This window comes from Neoarius graeffei, chromosome 1, assembly GCF_027579695.1.
Source record: "Neoarius graeffei isolate fNeoGra1 chromosome 1, fNeoGra1.pri, whole genome shotgun sequence".
Lineage (NCBI taxonomy): Eukaryota > Metazoa > Chordata > Actinopteri > Siluriformes > Ariidae > Neoarius > Neoarius graeffei.
The window spans coordinates 111,330,747-111,349,976 of record NC_083569.1 but is presented as its reverse complement, the minus strand read 5'-3'; the positions used below and the strand labels follow the sequence as shown (position 1 = coordinate 111,349,976).

Genomic DNA, 19,230 nt, shown 5'->3' with positions numbered 1-19,230 from the left:
GGGATGGGACACTGCCTGGGAAGACCAGGTCCTGGCATGGGAAGGACTTTGAATCTCAAACCCAAATGTCTTTAACGTATAGCAAAAGCAAAAGAATTGACCTTGCCATTCCAATACTTTCAAAACACTAAATTACAGACTGATCCAGTTTCAAAGGTCACACATGAACCAATATATTTGCTTCATTCAAGTTCCCATCATCATTTAGAAAATTTCTTGAGCAAAAAATATGGACTCCAGTGTTGTGTTGACCCTTTAATAACAATAATTTGTGAAATTTGATTACTTTCCCACTGTGGTGATTCTGTTTTGTATTTCCAGGCAAACACTAACCAACACTTCCAAGCTGACTCATCCTAGATGGTCACATCTTGTGACAGCACTGATTCATAATGTCCTCCTCTGTTTTTCTGTATGCCCCCAGTGCCTACAGGAAGGTTTTGTGATGCTGCATGAGTCAGAGCTCGGCTTCCTCTACGTGACAAGGTGTGAACCACTAGACCCGAACTAAAGGGCTAAAGGGAATAAAAAACAAGAGGAGTTTGTTCTCTCAGGCTGAGATGCAGAGCAGCATGCAGGACCAAGCGTAGCCAGCTAGGAGACGAATCCATGCAGAACAAGAAGAAGCAGGACTCAGGAGGATGTCCACAGAGGAAGAAACACAAGCAAGCGTCAAAGCCAGCGTGAGACGGGAGTCCAGGAGGAAAGGTTTGAGTTGTTCTGAGTCTATCATATAGTATGACATGTAGGATGGCTTCCATCCGCTAGTGATGCACTGCTTTAATACTATTAATGATGTTTTAAAATTTAGATGATATGGAAAAAGTTCATAAAAAAGAAAATACAAAAAAGTGACATTGGATTTTCAGAGTTTAAAACCACACCCACTGATCACCAATCAAGCAGAGCATTCATGAACTTCCTTTATTGGACTAATCAGGGCTAACTTAAATTGTCCCAGTAAAAGTGTGTAAGTTCATCTATTTTAAGTCGTTCCTACCCCTTCTTGATATGGGCCTTAAAGACATGTCATTTTCTGGTCTGTCATCTTTCAGAGACAAAGTCTAGCTGACTACGCATTCATCAGCCACAACAAAGCTTTCCATATTAATTAATAGCAGCTTCCTGTGGGAGTGGCACAGTGGTGTAGTGGTTAGCGCTGTCGCCTCACAGCAAGAAGGTCCGGGTTCGAGCCCCGTGGCCGGCGAGGGCCTTTCTGTGTGGAGTTTGCATTTTCTCCCCGTGTCCATGTGGGTTTCCTCTGGGTGCTCCGGTTTCCCCCACAGTCCAAAGACATGCAGGTTAGGTTAACTGGTGACTCTAAATTGAGCGTAGCTGGGATAGGCTCCAGCTTGCCTGCGACCCTGTAGAAGGATAAAGCGGCTAGAGATAATGAGATGAGATGAGCTTCCTGTGGCTAAATCCAAAACTGCGCACTAGGTGGATGAATACACGATATGGCCAAAAGTATGTGAACATCATGCATATGTATATGTGCCCATTCCAGAATGGTTCCCCTTTGCTGGAATAACAGCCTCCACTCTTCTGTGAAGGCTTTCCACTAGATTTTACAGCAGGGTTCTCCAGAAAATCTAAAGTAGCCAGCTAAAAACAAGTAGTGGACAGCTCTGTAATTTGCAGCAGCAAAGCTGTGCTGAAAATTTTGAAATTTACATGCCTTCTGGTGGCTTCTGCTGCATTCTCTGCTAATAAGTTACTAACCATTTCTCTGTTATAAAATATGTATGAAATTTCCCTCCAGATGTCTGTGTGCTTGGTTTTCTCAGTTCCCCTCTGTAGTATGCTGCCTGGCACATCTGTAACATAACTACATGATGAGTTTATTTGGTGCATGTGTCATGTACTTGATGTGCTTCTGGTGTGGTATTGTGGATTGTATCGTTTTAATTTCAGCATAAATATCTGCACACAATTAGTTATTTGCACTTGCACTTAATAAGTATGAAGCTTTAGCTAAGGGACCAGACATCTCTATGGGAACTGAAGCACACCGGGTAGCTTCTGGATATGAAAATAATAATTCTTAAATATGAAAATATTAATTATAGTTTATATTAGGGATGTCCCGATCAGGTTTTTTTGCCCTCCGATCCGATACCGATCATTTGATTTTGAGTATCTGCCGATACCGAGTCCCGATCCGATACTTCTTATAATCCATAAAAAATAATAAAGACGAGGAAAGAAACGGATCCAGGATGTTCCTCATTTTTTATTTAACACCTTATTTTAACATCCAACAACTCCGTTAGCAAACAGAGCACTTACGTGAGGTAGTTTGAACAATAAATAACATAAATTAAAAACATAACCTTAAAATACCTGGCAGGAATGTAAACAAATAAAAAAAATAAAAGTGCCACAGTGGTGGTAATTTGCTTTTAAGAACGCATCTCACAGTGGTATACAGTAATTTCAATTAAGGAAATGAACATTTTTCTTGATGAAAACAAGCATTTCTACCCTTTCAGGTTTGAGCCTGTTTCTTTTGTCATCCAACACGTTTGCAACAGCACTAAAAAGTCTCTCACTGTCCACAGAGCTGCAGGGGGCACTGAGATACTGGGTTGCAACAGCAGCCATAGATGGAAACTGAATGGCATGTTCTTTCCAATGTTGAAGTGGGTCACTTTTCTTAGGGGTGTTTTTTTTTCTGAGAGGTAGGTCTGCACTTGAGTTTCTGCTGATGTGGTACTCACGAACCGTCCCTGTGACTGCCTCTCTCGTAAGATTTCCTCAAAGGCGATGTCCAGGCTGCTACATGCTTCATCATGTGGTGCCTTGCTCATTGGCTCTGCTGTGGCCTCATTTTCCTCTGCCACTGCACTGGCAGTCCTCCTCTCCTCTGCCTTTGTCACCTCCTGGATAAGATGTTCCTTTGCAAGCAACAGGTTGGCTGACTTTGTGAAAAAGCTAGAAACAGATTAACAATTCAAAATAATGAGACAAGACTGAGACACCACAAAGCACAGCTCTTCAGTTAGGCAACTTCCTACACATGTACTCAATTAATAAACAATATAAGAATGAGGCAGCACGGTGGTGTAGTGGTTAGCGCTGTCACCTCACAGCAAGAAGGTCCGGGTTCGAGCCCCGTGGCCGGCGGGGGCCTTTCTGTGCGGAGTTTGCATGTTCTCCCCGTGTCCGCGTGGGTTTCCTCCGGGTGCTCCGGTTTCCCCCACAGTCCAAAGACATGCAGGTTAGGTTAACTGGTGACTCTAAATTGACCGTGAGTGTGAATGGTTGTCTGTGTCTATGTGTCAGCCCTGTGATGACCTGGTGACTTGTCCAGGGTGTACCCCGCCTTTTGCCCGTAGTCAGCTGGGATAGGCTCCAGCTTGCCTGCGACCCTGTAGAACAGGATAAAGCGGCTACAGATAATGAGATGAGATGAGAATATAAAAATGAAAAAAATCTAACCTTAGAACTAAATTTCTCAAAACTAAATTAAAAAGAAATTTAAAAAACAAATTGGCTTAGTACTGGTGTCTGGGGATGACTTGACTTTATATAAACATTTAGAGGTGCATTTTAATTTTACTATACTTGCCCATCTTTGTATCTGGGATCTAGAAGAGTGGCGATGTAGTAGAGTGGCTCAGTTTCAACATCAGCAAAGTGCTTCTCCACTGCCTCCAGGAGAGTCCTCTTCATTGTTTTTATTCCCTGGTCATCATCATCATCCTCCCGAGACAGAACACGTCTGAGGACTAATGAGTGAATGACTGACTTAATGAATGCATGAGATCATTTTTTTTCAGACATCAATAAATGTTACAATATAAGCTAATAAATTAAAATACAAATTACCTGTTATGGCAGGGATCACATCAGCTGCCGTTGCAGTCTCCCTGCTCACATCCCTGGTCAGCTCTTCAAAGGGGGATAGCACATCAGCAGTCTTCTTCATCAGCTCCCACTGGTGAGCTGACAGTGTAGCTGGTAGAGTGCACTCAGCTGCAAACACACTAAGAGCGCGTTTTTGTTCCAGTAGGCTCTGCAGCATGTAGAGGCTGCTGTTCCATCGTGTCTGCACATAAAACAACATGGTTCACTTTATTTTTTGTGCAAATTAGGTGCAGAGCACGTAATGTATGTGGCTTACTAAATCAAGTGTATGGGAAATAAATAATAAAATAAAAATATATTAAAGAATGACGAGATGAATCTCACCGGTACATCTTGCTGTAGGCGCTTAATATCCATATGGAGCTCCATCTGGATGTCTTCTAGTCGAGAGTAGGCCAACGGGGAGTGTTTAAAATGGCCTACTATCTTCCTTGCGTTGGCCAGGGTCTCGGTCACGCTGCACTGAGACAGCAGGCCCTCATGCACACAGAGCTGACAGGAGTGGGCTACGCAGCCCAGACTCGGCACCCCCATATCCCTCATAGCTTTCTTCATATTTGCCGCGCAAAATTATGTGGACCCGTTGCTTGTCAATTCCCCAGTTGATTAGCATATTTTCCATCGTTTGCTGGATGAGTTCTGCAGTGTGCGATCCGCGAAATTCCTGGGCATGTAGGATCGCACGGCGCAAAACAAAACTTGAATCAATCCACTGTGCAGTAAGGCTTAGTAGAGACATGGGAGCCACGGACGAACTCCAGATGTCTGTGGTGAACGAAACATGGGGTACATTTGATAACAGGACATGTAGTGTGTCAGAAATCTTCTTATGAAGGGCTGGCAGAGCTTTCTTGGTGAAATAGTGACGAGATGGCATTTCAAATCGAGGTTCTACGTGCTCCATAAGCATAAGAAACCCAGGGTTCTCTACAAAGGCGAACGGCAGGTCACTCATTGCAATCATCTGTGCTATCTTGGCTATGGTCTCCTGTGCCTTTGCGCTTTCACGGGGCATTTTTTCTTTCCTTTTTAAACTCTCCTGCAGCGTGAGCTGAGTCGTCTTTGGCTGCGTTGCCTGTGTAAACTCGCTGTATTGTGTCGGGTGTTTGTTTTTCAGGTGCCGTATCAGGTTTGTCATATTAAATGCGGCCCTTTCCTGTCCACCCCTTGAAATTCCAACTTTACATATTTCACAGTTTGCTATGGCAATGTTGTTGTCATCAACTTTGAAATACTGCCACACCACTATGGAATCAATTTTGTGCCAAAATGTTCATACAATACTTTTGAAATATCAAACAAAAACAACAAATCAAAATACAAAAAAAAAGTCAATTTTTTTAGACTGGCAAACAAATTATTCGTGTAATCGTGCAAAATATCAGTCTATTACTCTTCAGAAACCTTTTATTTTTGTTCCGCGTCTTTCTCAGTTTTGTTTGACGTAATTTATTTTGGTTGCGATTCCAGCTTTCTCGTTTGTGCTCCCTGACTTTTTGCTTGCAGTTTTGGCACAAACTTCACGTGTGGGTGGGCTCTATCCAGGAATGCATTCCCATTGGGTAACTTGTGTTTGACTGACAGCTACGCTCAGCGATTCCCCCGGAAGCTGTTGCGGCCATTTCCTACTCGGATTTTGGCGGACTGTTTGACGAGTGACTGATCCATTGACAGTAAACAAGATTGAGTGGACTTCAGTGGCGACTATGATATTACACTCGTCACTAGTAACAACTTACACATGGTGGAATGGTGGAATTTTTAAAGAAAAGTGGGTGGTTTTCTGGTTTGTTTAACATTTTTATGGAAGGAGGTTCAAGTGGGGGCAGCATGGTGGTATAGTGGTTAGCGCTGTCGCCTCACAGCAAGAAGGTCTGGGTTTGAGCCCCGTGGCCGGCGAGCGCCTTTCTGTGCGGAGTTTGCATGTTCTCCCCGTGTCTGCGTGGGTTTCCTCTGGGTGCTCCGGTTTCCCCCACAGTCCAAAGACATGCAGGTTAGGTTAACTGGTGACTCTAAATTGACCGTAGGTGTGAATGTGAGTGTGAATGGTTGTCTGTGTCTATCAGTGCGTTTACATGCACATCCAAATCGAGCTACTGTCGGTAATCGAGCTAAGGGTCCCAGCAGGGGTGTCAGAAATCCAATCCTACACGCACACAAGGAAATCGAGCTATTGTGTGAGGTACATTGTGCACCCAAGCCACAGGTGGCGCTACACGCCCCATCGTGTTGGTACACTTCCGGTTGTCGTCATGAAGAAGAGCTATTCAAGAGTATAAACAAAGTTATCAGCAGTGTTGCCAGATACTGCTGACGTTTTCCAGCCCAAAACATGTTCAAATCCACCAAAATGCACTTAAAACCGCCCAATCTGGCAACACTGGCAGTTCCGTGTTCACAAGTTCCATGCTCAAGCTGTTAGGCTTGCTCTAACAGACTGTATGGCTACAAACTGTCCTGCGCAGACCACTGTTTTGTAAGACAACTTATTTTGCACAATTGTATATTTTTCTAAAGTCCATTTTTTGCTTACAAAAAATTTTTTTTGCTTACAATTTAACTTATGTCTTAATAAACACACAAAAAGTTCAATTGTTTTGTTTTTATTGACATTCTTCAGATGTTGGACATATATATATATATATATATATATATATATATATATATATATACACACACACACACACACACACACACACACACACACAAATACAATGACTTGTTTATGTACACAATTCACAGCTATGCAACAGCTGTACAGATGTATTTGGTGATACAGTAAGTGAGCTAAATTTTAACAGTGCAAACAATGCCACAAAAAGAAAAGATTCATGCCGTTGTCATGATTCGTTGTCATGCTGACCGAGGCTGTTGTGTTTCCCGCTTGTGGTCTCGTCACTCGTCACTTCCGGAAGGGGCAGTGCTGAAGTAAGTAGCTTGACTACGTAGCTCGATAGGGTATACATGCACTAAGTAGCTCGGCTAAAATCGCATAATCTAGGTCATGTAGCTCGATTACGAGAAGTCAAGTTCGGTTCGATTTCAGCCGAGCTAAGGTGTATCCATGGCATTTAGAACTTCGATTTCAGTCGAGCAACGGCAGAAATTCGATTTTCTCTATGTGCATGTAAACGCACTGTATGTGTCAGCCCTGTGATGACCTGGCGACTTGTCCAGGGTGTACCCCGCCTTTCGCCTGTAGTCAGTTGGGATAGGCTCCAGCTTGCCTGCGACCCTGTAGAACAGGATAAAGCGGCTAGAGATAATTAGATGAGATGAGATGTACAAACCTGGGGTGGCACGGTAATGTAGTGGTTAGCACTGTCACCTCACAGCAAGAAGGTCCTGGGTTCAAGCCCAGTGGCTGATGAGGGCCTTTCTGTGTAGAGTTTGCATGCTATCCACGTGGGTTTCCTCTGGGTGCTCTGGTTTCCTCCACAGTCCAAAGGCATGCAGGTTAGGCTAATTGGTGGCTCTAAATTGACCATAGGTGTGAATGGTTGTTTGTGTCCATGTGTTAGCCCTGCGATGACCTGGCGACTTGTCCAGGGTGTACCCCGCCTCTCGCCCATAGTCAGCTGGGATGGGCTCCAGCTTACCTGCGACCCTGTAGAACAGGATAAGCAGCTACAGATAATGGATGGATGGATATACAAACCCGTAAAAAAACATGGACTTTCTATTTATTTGCCCCACGGAAAGTTTTAGTTTCTTCTTCAGTGGCATTTTGTGAAAACCGAGTGAAATCGTCTGCAACAACCACCAACTGCGTCTTTACCGTCTGCTGCGGTATGGTCACGTGGTCTGGCTCAGCCAATCAGAGTGCTAGAATCAGTCAACAAATATGGCGTCACTTCTGGCCATGCTAGACCCAAATCGAAGACAAGTTCGTGATGAAGTAATTGGATTTGCAGCAAATTATGGGCAGCGAAGACGATATAAATCATTTGAACATCAAAAGGCAAGTTTTTTTTTTTTTTTTCTGGGATTGAGTAGCTGGTGCAGACCATCTGTGTAGGTGGAGAAAACTGCTGGTCACTGGCACTTGTGGACATCTCTGTTACAGTATGTCTGAGGGCATCAGTGAGGTCATGTACTGATGTCAGGTCAGGAGGCCTGGGGTGCAATCAGCATTAAATCATCCCAAAGATGTTCAGTGGGGTTGAGGTCAGGGTTCTGTGCAGGACACTCGAGGACACTCTTCCACTCCAAACTTGGTAGATCATGTCTTCATGGAGCACTTTGTGCACAGGGGCATTGTCATGTTGGGGACAGGTTTGGACCTTTTAGTTTCAGTGAAGGGAATTCTTAATATTACAATATACAAAGACATTCGATAGACCTATAATTGTGTGCTTCGACCTTTGTGGGAACAAATGGATGTGATCATTAGGTGTTCAGATACTTTTGGCCATATATTGTAGTATGTTGTATCGTATCAGTGCTAACTATAGTTAGCTAACCTACTGCACTACACAACATACATCATGCTTTTAAACATATCGAGAGGAAATAAGGACGCTACCCAGACTCAAATACTGAACACCATGGCTCATAAACAAACTTGTGGACTTTTTGTCAAGACCGCAAACATGATATGCTCCATGATTATAAACTCATTTGTTTATTAATTCAGTGAACCAGTGAATTAGTCCATTGGTGAATTCGTCCAGGCAGCTTTTACTTACCCATCGGACTCACTAATGAATTTATGATTTTTTTCCACCTCGGATCAATGATTTGACGTAGAGTGAGGTGAAGAAGGGAATAATGTACACCTTTTGGTTGATTAAAGAGCACATGCCCTGGATCATAGTTATTACAGGACAGGCTGGTAGAGTCAGGTTGCTGGTGTTGATATTATCTCTTGAAGGCCACTGTGGAGCAGCAGACCATAAATGTCTGATTTATCAGCTATAAGAGCAGAAAAAGTATGAGACACTCTTTAAACAGGGTTTATAGGTGTGTGTGTGCGTGTGTGTGTGATTCAGGTGCCCTTCTATCCCAGTTTGCTGGGCCGTATCAGGATTGAACTCGAATTGAATTGACTCAGAGAGAAAAAGATATAGTATGACCGTCTCACTTCAATCACTTAGACTCCTTCAGTCTCCTGTACTCTGTAATGAATAACAGCACTTCAGCAAGCCGCAAATCTGCAGAGAGCTGCTTCTTCGCCTCCCAGTTCCACTGGGGCTGTTTTACGGTTGCTGTCTGGTTCCTGCACTGGCCGTGGGGAAGACCATCGATCTGAGGAAAGCTATTACTCATGCAGGTGCTTGACTTTGCAGACTGAAAGCTGAAGCGGTGCAGAGAGCATGAAGATCATGCTAATCAGCTCTGCTACAGGGACGAGAGAGATCTGTATTACTTTCAGAAGAGCTCTTCACACGTGATAAGAAATCTTTTAGCTGTACTGAGATTCAATACAGGGTTTGATGGCAGATTTTAGATCAGGCCACTGATGAAAAGGACAGTCAGTAAACCTCAAGGGAAGGTTAGGAGTTGAAGGTCCAGTTATGTAAAACCCTTTATTAGCATTTGAGAGAGCGAGCGAGAGTGAGCAAGGCACTGTCTGAACAGTCTCTGACAATTAAGATCACTGACAGTGTGATGTAAGAGCTAGTTGTGTTTCAGCTTCAGGGTTAAGTAATGATAATAGCAATGATAAGAAATCTTATACTGGCACTCATAAAAATTTACAATGCACTGAACATTATCTCAGAGAAATGAAACATTTTCCACAGATTGGACTGTGTGTTTATTTTTCTGAGATAATGTAATAAGCATCTTGACACACAATCAACAGTTAGATGTATAAAAGAATCTTCTGCATAAACCTGAGACAATCAACAGCTGCTTCAGGATGTGATGAACAAAGGAGGTAGCTTGAAAGATGAATTTCACTAGGGTGGCAGGTAAATAGGTCACACCTCCTTCACGGAGACTGACAGATACAGATGCCACGCCTCCTTCACTGAGGACACACCTCCTTCACTGAGACTGACAGATACAGATGCCATGCCTCCTTCACTCAGTACGTTTACATGCACATCCAAATCGAGCTGCAGTCGGTAATCGAGCAAAGGGTCCCAGCAGGGGTGCCAGAGAAATCCAATCCTACATGCACACAAGGAAATCGAGCTATTGTGTGAGGTGCATTGTGCACCTGAGCCACAGGTGGCGCTACACACCCCATCGTGTTGGTACACTTCCGGTTGTCGTCATGAAGAAGAGCTATTCAAGAGTGTAAACAAAGTTATCAGTTCCGTGTTCTCCATTGCGCGTTTTTCTCCCGTCCATGAATTTTAATATATTCAACTCCTTAAGCTGAATGAGCATGAACTCTGTCTCCTCATTGCTCCAGAAGTGCACGTTTCTGCTCGCCATTTTCTCTTCTTCATTTGTTCCTCCTGACCTCTTCTGCTGCTCGCTACTACTGTTGTCATGCCGACCGAGGCTGTCGTGTTTCCCGCTTGTGGTCTCGTCACTCGTCACTTCCCGAAGGGGCAGTGCTGAAGTAAGTAGCTCGACTACGTAGCTCGATAGGGTTTACATGCACTAAGTAGCTCAGCAAAAATCGCCTAATCTAGGTCGTGTACCTCGATTACGAGAAATCAAGTTCGGTTCAATTTCAGCCAAGCTAAGGTGTTTCCATGGCATTTAGAACTTCGATTTCAGTCGAGCAACGGCAGAAATTCGATTTTCTCTATGTGCATGTAAACGCACTCACTGAGGCTGAAGGATACAGATGCCACACCTCCTTCACTGAGGATACGCCTCCTCCACTGAGACTCAGTCTCAGTGAAGGAGGCGTGGCATCTGTATCTGTTAGTCTCAGTGAAGGAGGCGTGTCCTTTGTTTGTCAGTCACTGACAAACAAAGGACACGCCTCCTTCACTGAGACTAACAGATACAGATGCCACGCCTCCTTCACTGAGACTGACAAACAAAGGACACGCCTCCTTCACTGAGACTGACAGATACAGATGCCACACCTTCACTGAGGCTGACGGATACAGATGCCACGCCTCCTTCACTGAGAACATGCCTCCTTCACTGAGACTGACAAAGGACACGCCTCCTTCACTGAGACTGACAGATGCCATGCCTCCTTCACTGAGGACACACCTCCTTCACTGAGACTGACAAACAAAGGACACGCCTCCTTCACTGAGACTGACAGATACAGATGCCACGCCTCCTTCACTGAGGACAGGCCTCCTTCACTTAGACTGACAGATACTGATGCCAATGTTTTCCTGATATTTGAGTCAGTGCTTCCATTTCATAAATATCAGACGTGATTCCCTGAACACACTGTAATCAGATTCGACTCTGAATCGAACAGTAAAGCAGGAACACCAGCCTCACTAGCGCAGGCTGCAGACGCGAACATGCTTCGATTTAATGTTTGTGCATGCTTTGATATCCCCGAGCTGTGCACTGAGCAGTCAGTGTGTACCTGTATGTGCTGCTCTCTCTGCCCACTCTAGGAGATATCTCTCGTATGTGAATGCCTTCCATCTCCATAGCAACTGTTGTTCTCTGACAGGAACCTCTGAAAACGATGACTCAGGCTCACTCAGACTTACCACACAAACACATTCAGCATCACAACATGACTTACTGGTGAACAATCAGAGAGGGATGTGAATCCTGTGGTAAGAGTACACACACACACACACACACACACACCAGATAATATTTTCTTAATTCTTCGTTTAACTTCACTAATGAGGAATCATCGTGAGTTTCCGCGTGAGTAGCTTTTCTGTTCATGGATAAACATTAGCAGGAACTGGAAACACATGGAGGAGCCAGATGGCTGATCCAGATGTGCTTTTGACTGGCATACTTTAATAATCCACATCTCCTATCAGCTGTTAAATCATCTTCACAGTAAAGGAATAACCCCAGATATTTAACAGTTATTCTACAAAATCGAGTCATATGCACTGGCAAAATCATTTCCGTTTAGAATGTAAACAAACCAGTGAAACAACCAGTTTCAGAATGTAAACAAACCAGTGAGCAATTTGTGAAAAATGCTATAATAATAATTCTTTTATATTTTTTTTTTGAAAAGATACGTTATCATCATGGGGCGGCACGGTGGTGTAGTGGTTAGCGCTGTCGCCTCACAGCAAGAAGGTCCTGGGTTCGAGCCCCGTGGCCGATGAGGGCTTTTCTGTGCAGAGTTTGCATGTTCTCCCCGTGTCCGCGTGGGTTTCCTCCGGGTGCTCCGGTTTCCCCCACAGTCCAAAGACATGCAGGTTAGGTTAACTGGTGACTCTAAATTGACCGTGAGTGTGAATGGTTGTCTGTGTCTATGTGTCAGCCCTGTGATGACCTGGCGACTTGTCCAGGGTGTACCCCGCCTTTTGCCCATAGTCAGCTGGGATAGGCTCCAGCTTGCCTGCGACCCTGTAGAACAGGATAAAGCGGCTAGAGATGAGATGGGATGAGACGTTATCATCATCAAATACTTTTATTCCATATTGTGTTGCTTTTTTTTGTATTTTTGGGGGTTTTGTTTTCAGGTAGAGTTTTTATTTCGTCCTCGGTTGGTTCAGTAAATCACTCTGCCATTTTGTTTTTCTCTACTCATGGTATATGAGCTGATATCCTAGTAATCAATCAGAGCGCATGATCGCTCATATCCAGTGAATGTAGATAGAATAATAAATCTTATCAACTTGAACCACTAGTTCCACCTAACTTGGATGCGTTAGTGTCCTTTGACATATGCAGCGTTTTATTGGTTTGAACGAATCCTCATTGTGTTCTCCATCTCACCTGAGAGCATTTGAGTGAAGTGGTCTCGGTCCACTTCCAAGTGACCTCCAGGGTTTTTTGATTGCAGCAAGAAAGTGATTCATGAAAAATGTGGGGCTTTTATGGATGAGTTGCAAAAGTGAGCCAAAAGACAGAGCTGTAGTACTGCAAAAATAAAAATGTCATTAGTTCTTGAGATTTACAACAACAAACAAAGAAAGAGAGATAAACACTAGATCCGATATGCAAAGTCATTTAAATTCGTTCCATGTTCTCCATGCTCAGGTGAGTTTTGTTGTTTCTATATACGCTTGGTACACTTGGGGAAAGTTTTTTTTTTTCTCCCGCCATCATCATTTTATACAAGAAATTATAGCATTTCAACGAGAACATTTGTCAGCCATGAAAGATGCTTTTTGCTTTTTTTTCCCCTTAATTACGTTCAACCAAACCAAATCCCAAACAAACTTAAAGAAATCAATTTCACTTTGATTCAGACTCATAAATCTGACTAATAGGTGCAGATTTGGTGTAGTTGTGTGGTCCCTATGCTGAAGAACATCTTCAGACACACCCATTCAGGTTGTAAAGGCTAAAAAAAATGAAAATTAATCATCACTTCTTTATAGTTCTTTATACTGGATCCAAATTAGTGGTTGGTGACATGGCAGAAATATCATATCATGATTCTCGAACATATTTCTACGATACTTGACATGTATATACTTTTATCTTTGTGTACAAAGAGAAATTTAACAAAATTTTAACATCAATTCAGCTTCTTTCAAACAGTTTGCAATCATTAAAAAAAACATGTCTCACAAAAATATATTGTGACTTAATAATCATGAAATCATGATTATATCATGTTAATCAAAATTATTTTCTTTCTTTCTTTCTTTCTTTCTTTCTTTCTTTCTTTCTTTCGATGCAATAAAAGTGTGAGTGGGACGTTTATTATCTTCATGTAAACATGAACAACTGGTCAGATATGAACCTTCAGGTTCAGACCACGCCCACTTCTAAAGACAGATACAGATGTTCAGTTCAATAAAATTTCATTTGTATCATGCTTTTAACATTGTCACAAAGCAGATTTAAAAAATGTATACATAAATTCCAGATATAAATTTTAAATTTATCCCTAATGAACAAGCCAGAGGCAACAGTGGCAAGGTAAAACTCCCTGAGAAGGCATGACGAAGAAAACTATAGCAGAACCAGACTAAAAAGGGAACCCATCTTCATCTGGGTGACATCAGAAACAAGAACTTATGTGTCGTGCCACGGGATTTTTGTACCAGATGCTCTGTTTACAGAAAGTGTAGAAACAACATTAAAAAGCACACAATATTTTGCACCATTTTTGCTGGCTGATCCAGTAACTATCAATGAATAATCACCTCAATAGCACCCCTATGGGATGCATTTACCACTTTTAATATTATCCACGACTGAGACGAGTATAGATCTTCCTTCTGTCATTAAAGTTGGCAAATGACATTTTGATTTGCAGTAAAAATGAATCGATCATGCGAGCACAGTTTTTGCGCAATATTGGCTTGGCGGCGCTAACATTTCACCACGTGTTTTCTTGACCTTCCGAGCAGCACTTTGTGGTCTGCTGCTCAACAAATCTGGGAAATTCACCAATAATCTACAGTCAAGATTGTCACCTGATGGATTCACATGGTTCTGTATCAGTTGTAGTCAGGGCCTGGAAAATGGACCATTTTGGTTTGTGCGCACATGATTTCATGTCAGATTTACAGTAACTTCCCTTGGTCCAGTTTCACTTTGGTTTGTATTTCCTTGGTAGTGTAATGCAGCAGGTATAACGCAAAATCCATAATCTGAGCATCTGGTAGGAAAATCTGGTGGACTGACACATATAAGCATTTCCGAAATTCATTATAGTTTTAACTTGAAGTCCATTGATAACAGTTGAAGTTATGAACCATTCAGTGATGGAGACTTGAGTGCAAAACTGTTCATAGCAATTGTAGTCAAAAGGTTATCCAAGGAAGAACATCCACAGCCATGTTTATGGTTCCTATGTGGATAGGAATTTCTGGAGCCAGTGTTGTAGTTGAGTCACTAAACCTCGAGTCTGAGTCCAGTCTCGAGTCCTGTGTTCAAGTCCGAGTCAAGTCCAAGTCATTAAAGAAAATTTCAAGTCGAGTCCAAGATTGATCTGAGTCGAGTCTGAGAACAAGACTCCAAATGCACCATTTGATGGTGTCTGTTGCTGCCTTTATGTGAAACCGTCTCTGCTACTGTGTTGGACTAACGTTACTGCTCAACTGCCCCATTTTAGTTAATAGGCTACAGATAAAAAGCTTGTACATCGCTCAGCAAACCCCGCCCACTATCAACAGGGCAAATAACACAAGAGAGAATAAACACTAGCTTGTTCATCGCTCAGCAAGCAAGCCCCGCTATCAACAGAGCAATGAACATAGCATGTCCCTTCCTTCTCTGGGTGGAGTCTTGCCAAATGACGATTGAAGTTCGAGGTTGTCCCTGTTGTCTCCTCAATAGTTCTTCTACATATGGAACACACAGCAGTGTATTTTTTCACACTGCACGAGAAGTCTGTATAAGCAAAGCGGACAATCCTGGGGCGTTCTCTCCAGGCATTTTAGTGCCATTAACGCTAGTTTGTTTCTGAACATGATGTATGAACAGGTGAATGTGCATTCTCTTGCATGAAATTAGTATAAAATTTAATGTAGATATAAATATCTCATGCCAAATTATTATGGCATGTTATAAAAAATAAAGGAAAAATCAGAGTCCTCGTCTCCAATTTACAAGTCCGAATGCAGTTAATGTATGAGTCCGAGTCCAAGTCATCAGTGCTCAAGTCCAAGTCAAGTCACGAGTCAGATTCGAGTACTACAAACCTGTCTGGAGCAGTAAACAGTATAGTGTTATTGCATTACATCCCCTAGTCTCTTTCCAGCTTTTATTGTTGTCAATATCAACACGATTCTAACTTCCTCTGTGGTTTACGGTAAGTCCAGAACTAGTTTGGATTTGCTTTCGGGCTGTGTTTGCACCTGAAGAACCGCTGAAGCTGGATGAATTCCATGCTCACACTTGTAACACAGCTTACAATTTGGGAAGAGAAACAAACATCAGAGAGTCGTGCTGCTAATTAGGGTGAGAAGGTGACACTAATGTATTCCACGTTGGACATTTGGGCACCATAATGAGCAGACAGGCGTCCACTCTGCTTCTGCCTGGCATGAGAAAAAAAGCTCCTCATTAGGTCTGGGTGTGGAGTGCTCGCTTTTCATTACACTTGGTATCATTTTGATGTTCAAGAAGGAGATCTTTTATGGCACGTTTTCTCTGCATATCTCAAACTGATGGGCTCACGGTTCTTCCTTGTGGTATCCTAATTCGAACAATGAGTACAAATTACTTCTTTGCAGTCTAGAGTTCTGGTGATTCTCTTCATAGCAGTGGTGAGGTCAGTGAGCTCCAGTGCCAGAGCTTGTCCTTCTGAACTGAGCCACGTCTTGCCAAACTCCGCTATCCGGAGGGCTACTTGTTCATTCCCGCCCATCTGCTGCCATCTGTCCAGTTCTCCTGCCATCACGGTGCTGCTGTCTCATTTGAAGTTGGCCAGCATTCTTCATGTAATTGGGTGATGGGATTTTCTCAGCGGGAGCTGGATTCAACCCAGTAGACGCAGATCATTGTTCATTTTCTCTTTGCAACGGTTCAAAAAAATCCATCAGGATCTCTGTGGTAAACATATGGAGTTCTGCTGTTTGAATGATTGAAATTAAAATGCTTGGTGAATGAAAAGATGTGTCCTTCCATGGTTTATTCCATAGATTTATTCCACACACTTCGCTGTCATTCATTTATTAGTTAGAGTGCTGAGCAGGGGCCATACATCGAGAAATCTATTGATATGCTTTTAGCGCTGATTGGCTTGATATTTTATTGACCAGTGCAGACTTGGCGTGGTCTGGCAGAGAGGATTTCTTTATGACTCCCATCCTGCTTTCTTCCATTATACTGTATCACTTGACCATCAGGATGATGATACAGGATGCTACAAAAAAAAAAAATCAATATTGATATGTTTAATGTTGGAATCAAGTGCATAAACACAGTGCATTTTCAGCTCGATACGCCCCTGAGGCAGTCATCTGCTGTAGTTTTTGGTTGTTTGGGAAGGTATGGAAAATGAAGATTTAAAAAAATAAAGCAATGATTTCTAAATTTAGTTTGACTTGTATTTCATTGTGGACAGAATGAACCCAAGATATTTCATGTTTTGTCTGGTCAGCTTCATCTCCTGCATTTCAGGTCTCTAATACATGCCAAAAAAAAGTTGGGATGGGGGCAATTTAGGGCTAGAAATGAGGTAACTAATTAAATAATGATGTGATTTGAAGCAGGTGATGTGAACAGGAGACTGTAATCATGATTTGGGACAAAATCAGTCTCCAGGAAAGCCCTCGTCTTTGAGGATCTCCAGTTTGTCAACGAGCGTGTGAGAAAATTTTTGAAATGTTTAAAAACAAAGAATGATAGGAAGGGGTTTGGATATTTCACCCTCTATGGTGCATAATATCATTAAACAATTCAAGGAATGTTGCTGTGTAAAGGGCAAGGGCCCAAGCCTAATCTGAACCCCCATGATCTCTGATCCCTCAGATGGCACTGCATCAAGAACCGTCATTCATCTACAGATGATAGAACCACATGGGCACAGGATTACTTTGGCAAACATTTGTCAAGCTACAATACAGAGTTACAGCTACAAATACCAGTTAAAACTTTACTGTGCAAAAAGGAAGCCTTAACTGTGTCCAGAAACACCGTCGACTTCTCTGGGCTGAGAGGCATCTGGGATGGACCATCACACAGTGGAAGCAGGTATTGTGGTCAGATGAATCAGGTTGTTTTTTGGAACAAATGGACACCATGTGCTCCAGACCAAAGACAAAAAGGACCATCCACCAGGACTGTGACCAGGAACAAGTCCAAAAGCCAGGGTGTGTCATGGTATGGGGTTGTGTCAATGCCCTCGGCAAAGGTAACTTATACTTCTGTGATGGAGCATTAATGCAGAAAAGTACACTGAGATTTTAGAGCAACATATTCTGCCCTCAAGACGACATCTTTTCCAGGGAGATTTCAATAAGACAGTGCAAAACCACATTCTGCACACATTACAAAGGCATGGCTGTGGAAGAAGAGGGTGTGTCCCCTCTGCCCTCAATAGAGAATGTGTGGAGAATTTAGAAATGAAAAATATGACAGTCATGACCCCATACCGTTGCACACCTTAAGACCTATTTTCAGGAAGAATGGGACAAAATAACACCTGAAACACTTCATCACTTGGTGTCTTCAGTCCCCAGTGTTGTAGTCGAGTCACTAAACCTCGAGTTTGAGTCCAGTGTCAAGTCCCCAGTGTTCAAGTCCGCGTCAAGTCCAAGTTATTCAAGAAAATTTCGAGTTGAGGCCGAGTCGAGTCCACTACTGATCCGAATCGAGTTTGACACAAACCCTGTCTAGTCTAGTTTCTTGCAAGACTCCACCCAGAGAAGGAAGTGACATGCTATGTTCATTGCCCTGTTGATAGCAGAGCTTGCTTGCTGACCAATTCTTTTCACATTTATATTCTACTTGGGTTAGAAGAGCCAATTTTACGTCTATTTATTGATTTATTTTTCCAAAGATATTTCCAACATTACTCTTTATTATCCCCTACATCTTATTTACACTCTTTGTGCGCACCCACACACACACACACACACACATATATGCCACCTGGAGCATCTCCAACCATGTGAAGGTCTTATGTATGTCTCTTCACACATTTATTATACATATATACATCCATTTAAGGTGTTTTCAAATAATTATTCCCATTTTATTGTGATATTGCTTCGGTAAGACATTTATCACTCGAACAGAACAGGAAATTTCAGTCATCCTGCTTCTCGAAGGTTTAAAAGAGATCCAGTGGAGCAGATGAAGGGTTTTGTAGTCATATTAACCTTCGTGATGCAGTTCAGCAGCAGGTTATTGCTGTTTGGCTGGATTTTTTTTCCTCCTCATTCTCCGTAATGGTTCTGATTGCTGCCTAAAGTTCTAACAGTCTTTTCAGTGGTGTGAGATGGCCTGCAGTTAGCATCAGATTAAACCCCAGAGCTCGAGGATGTCTGATTGATTTATATTACCGTGCTCACTGACTGAGCCATAATGTTGGATGGAGGCTAACAGAGCATGAAAGGGCCCTGATACCATATGTTCCTTCTGAGCTTTCTCAGCCCACTGATGAGATGCTGGACTTATTACAACTAGTTCTGTGTGTTATGGTTAAAGATTTAGATCAGTGTTTATATCACTGGCAGAGTAACTGATCCACATGGTGGTGTGGGACAGTACCTGCGTGAGGTAGATATTCAGGGTTCTTGACATGTGTGAAGAGTTGTTGGGGAACAAAATTTGGATAATTTGGGCTTGTTGGATCGCTTTGGGAACACTGGTTTGAACAAAGGAAATTTGACTGTATTCAACTTGCAGGAACAATAATTACGGACCTTAATC

The 19,230-nt window shown here is 42.6% G+C and overlaps 1 protein-coding gene across 1 annotated transcript in view; it reads left to right on the top strand.

Annotated features, from left to right (window-relative positions):
• Positions 1-571: 571 nt before the first annotated feature.
• The window catches only part of c8b (complement component 8, beta polypeptide), an 81,319-nt gene continuing 62,660 nt past the window's right edge, over positions 572-19,230 (top strand). The window contains exon 1 of the mRNA XM_060920450.1: positions 572-708. Within this exon, the coding sequence (XP_060776433.1) occupies positions 642-708 (67 nt within the window). The 5' untranslated portion in view covers positions 572-641. The remainder of the gene's footprint in view (positions 709-19,230) is intronic.